Source organism: Crocuta crocuta, unplaced genomic scaffold (genome assembly GCF_008692635.1).
Source record: "Crocuta crocuta isolate KB4526 unplaced genomic scaffold, BGI_CrCroc_1.0 scaffold653, whole genome shotgun sequence".
Taxonomy (NCBI): domain Eukaryota; kingdom Metazoa; phylum Chordata; class Mammalia; order Carnivora; family Hyaenidae; genus Crocuta; species Crocuta crocuta.
Genome location: NW_027527134.1, coordinates 912,285 through 914,615, shown reverse-complemented (window position 1 = coordinate 914,615; position 2,331 = coordinate 912,285). Strand labels below are relative to the sequence as shown.

Here is a 2,331-nt window from a genome sequence, read left to right as displayed (position 1 = left end):
TCAGCCCCAGGTCCCCTGTTTAAACCATGAGAGTCGGCAGAAATCAGGCTGGAAGAGTTTATTGCCAGTCTGTCCCCTGGGGCCACTGGTCACCAGACTCAGTCCTTCTTCTGGGGCACAGGCCGCCTCCAGAGCACCAGGAGGACAAGGAGGTTGATGGCAAACTGCACGTGGCCGAAGATGGGGACCCCGAAGCCGCGGTACAGGAGGCCGCCCAGGGTGGGCCCCAGGGTCTGAGTCAATGGCTGCACGGTGGCACAGAGGCCCAGCATGGTCCCTGGGGGGGGGGAGGCAAGTCAGGCCGGAGGTGGGGGGCCCTCAGTATTCCTGCCCTGGCCCCCCACTTCTGGGACACAGCCGAGGTCTGACTGTCTACCGCCCCCACCCCCGTCCACTCTGCTCCCCCAGCTCCCTCCGCCCAGACTGCTCTTTTCGGACCACCTGGCACCTCGGGGTCAGGCAGGTGCCTGCACCCCTGCCCCAGAAAGTTCCCAAGAGCAGGAGGAGCCGCGGGTCGCGGGCCAGGCCCCGCCCCCTTAGGCCGGCAAGCCTGGGGAGCGCGTCCCTGAGTCCTGAACCTCGGACTGCAGGCTGGGGCTGGGGTGCAGGGCGGGCCGCGACAGTGCCGGTGTCACCCCCACGGCCTCCACCCCCCCGTATGGACTGGAGAATGCCCTCTGCAGTACCGGGGAGGGGTCCGGGGACACACGACAGGCTGCCCACCTGCCTCTCTGCGCCCACTCCTTCTCGGGCTCACCTGGCTGCCTCTGCCCCCCGCTACCTGACTCCCCCGTCACGGGCCCCTCTGTNCGCCGGGTGAGCTGGGAGCCGCCTGGCGAGGCCCCGCCTGGGCTCAGGGGCTGGCGTGGGGGGAATTTAAGAGCGGCTTTTCCCTTCGCCCACACGCCCCGCAGACACCGGGGAGCAATTACCGCCCCCTCTGTGGTCTCCGTTCCCAGGCTGGTGCTGGGAACCAGCTCCCTGCGCCTTCCGAGGGGCGGGGCCTCAGGTGCAGTGTGGCCCTCCTCCCTGCCAGGCCCTGCCCCCATCTCTCCACGCTCCATTCCCCTGCCTCCTCCTGGCCTCTCCTGGGTGCCGGTCCCCACCCCCCCCCGCCCCCCAGGAAGCCCTCTGGGCCTGGCCCGGCCTCCCCGGAACAGGAGCAGCCCTGAGAGATCTCCCCCACCAGCCACCTGGTTCCCATCCGGGCCTCTCCAGCTCGGTCTGCCCCTCCCCCCTCGGCACACAGGTGGATGGAGACAGGTGGAGGGTTGGTGGGGTCCGGTTGGCTTTCTAGCCTGCTGGAGAGTTCTTCAGCCTCAACCAGCCACAGGAGCCCGTGAACTCCACCTGCACCAAACCCTTCCCCCTCCCCCCGCCCCTGCTCCGGGGCAGAAGCAGGGAGCTAAGTCTGGAGTCTTGTAGGCTTCTAGAAAGAAAGGTGGGTGCAGAGTGAGGGCTATGGGATCCCTGTCTGGGGACATCTGTGTCCTATGGTGGGGGGTGCTGGGGGCTTTCGGGCTTAACTGGCCCTGTGCCTTCATTCACTTGCTCAGGAAGCATCGGCAACGCCCCTGTGCTGGGGAGGGAACAGAGGACCAGCTCCTGCCTCCCAGCCTCCCAGGCAAGCCCATCCCTGCGCTGCCCACGCTTGGCCCCCTGGGCTGTCTCCCTTCCTGGCCTCTGCAGGAGCCTCTCGGCTCCAACCCCCCTCCACACCTCGGACCAGCTGGGTCCTGGCCTGGAGCACCATCTTTCCATTCCTCCTTTAGAGGGGGATCCTGCCCCGGCTTCAGAGCCAAGCCAGACACCACCTCTGGGAAGCCCTCTTTCCAGCCCCCAGGCCCAGCCCCGCCTGGGTGGCTGCCAGAATTCTCGCCTGAGCCATCTTGCAGCCCACCACCCCGACCCCGCCGTCGCGGACCCTGGGCCACCCACCCCTCTCAGTACTCGCTGGGTCTGGGCACACCCGGCCTGACACGGGGGAGCTCTCTATCTGAAACTGCCCAGAGAGCATTCCAGAGAGGAGGGCCCAGCTCTCCCCGGCCCCTCCCTGGCTCACCCGTGGCTGAGGCTGGGACAGCCTTGGTCAGCATGCTGTCGGTGACCACGTTGAGGGCACACACGCTGAAGACCAGGCCGGGCATCAGGAGGCAGAAGTGGAAGACGTTGGACATCAGTGCCTGGCATGGGGCGGGGAGGCCGTGGGGTGTGGGCGGGGCACACGGGACCGGGTGGAAGGGCCCAGCCCTGAAGCCCCTTGGAGGTGCCCCGGGTGGGGGCGGGGGTGGAGGCAGCCCTGGGGCTCAGGTGCAAACGGCTCCGGCAGGC

The 2,331-nt window shown here is 68.1% G+C and overlaps 1 protein-coding gene across 1 annotated transcript in view; it reads right to left on the bottom strand.

Moving 5' to 3' along the window:
• Positions 1-50: 50 nt before the first annotated feature.
• SLC67A1 (solute carrier family 67 member 1) overlaps positions 51-2,331 on the bottom strand; it is a 16,903-nt gene continuing 14,622 nt past the window's right edge. Inside the window, exons 7-8 of the mRNA XM_077756399.1 lie at positions 2,063-2,183; positions 51-277 (exon numbers count right to left, since the gene is read on the bottom strand). Coding sequence (XP_077612525.1) covers positions 99-277; positions 2,063-2,183 — 300 coding nt within the window. The 3' untranslated portion in view covers positions 51-98. The remainder of the gene's footprint in view (positions 278-2,062; positions 2,184-2,331) is intronic.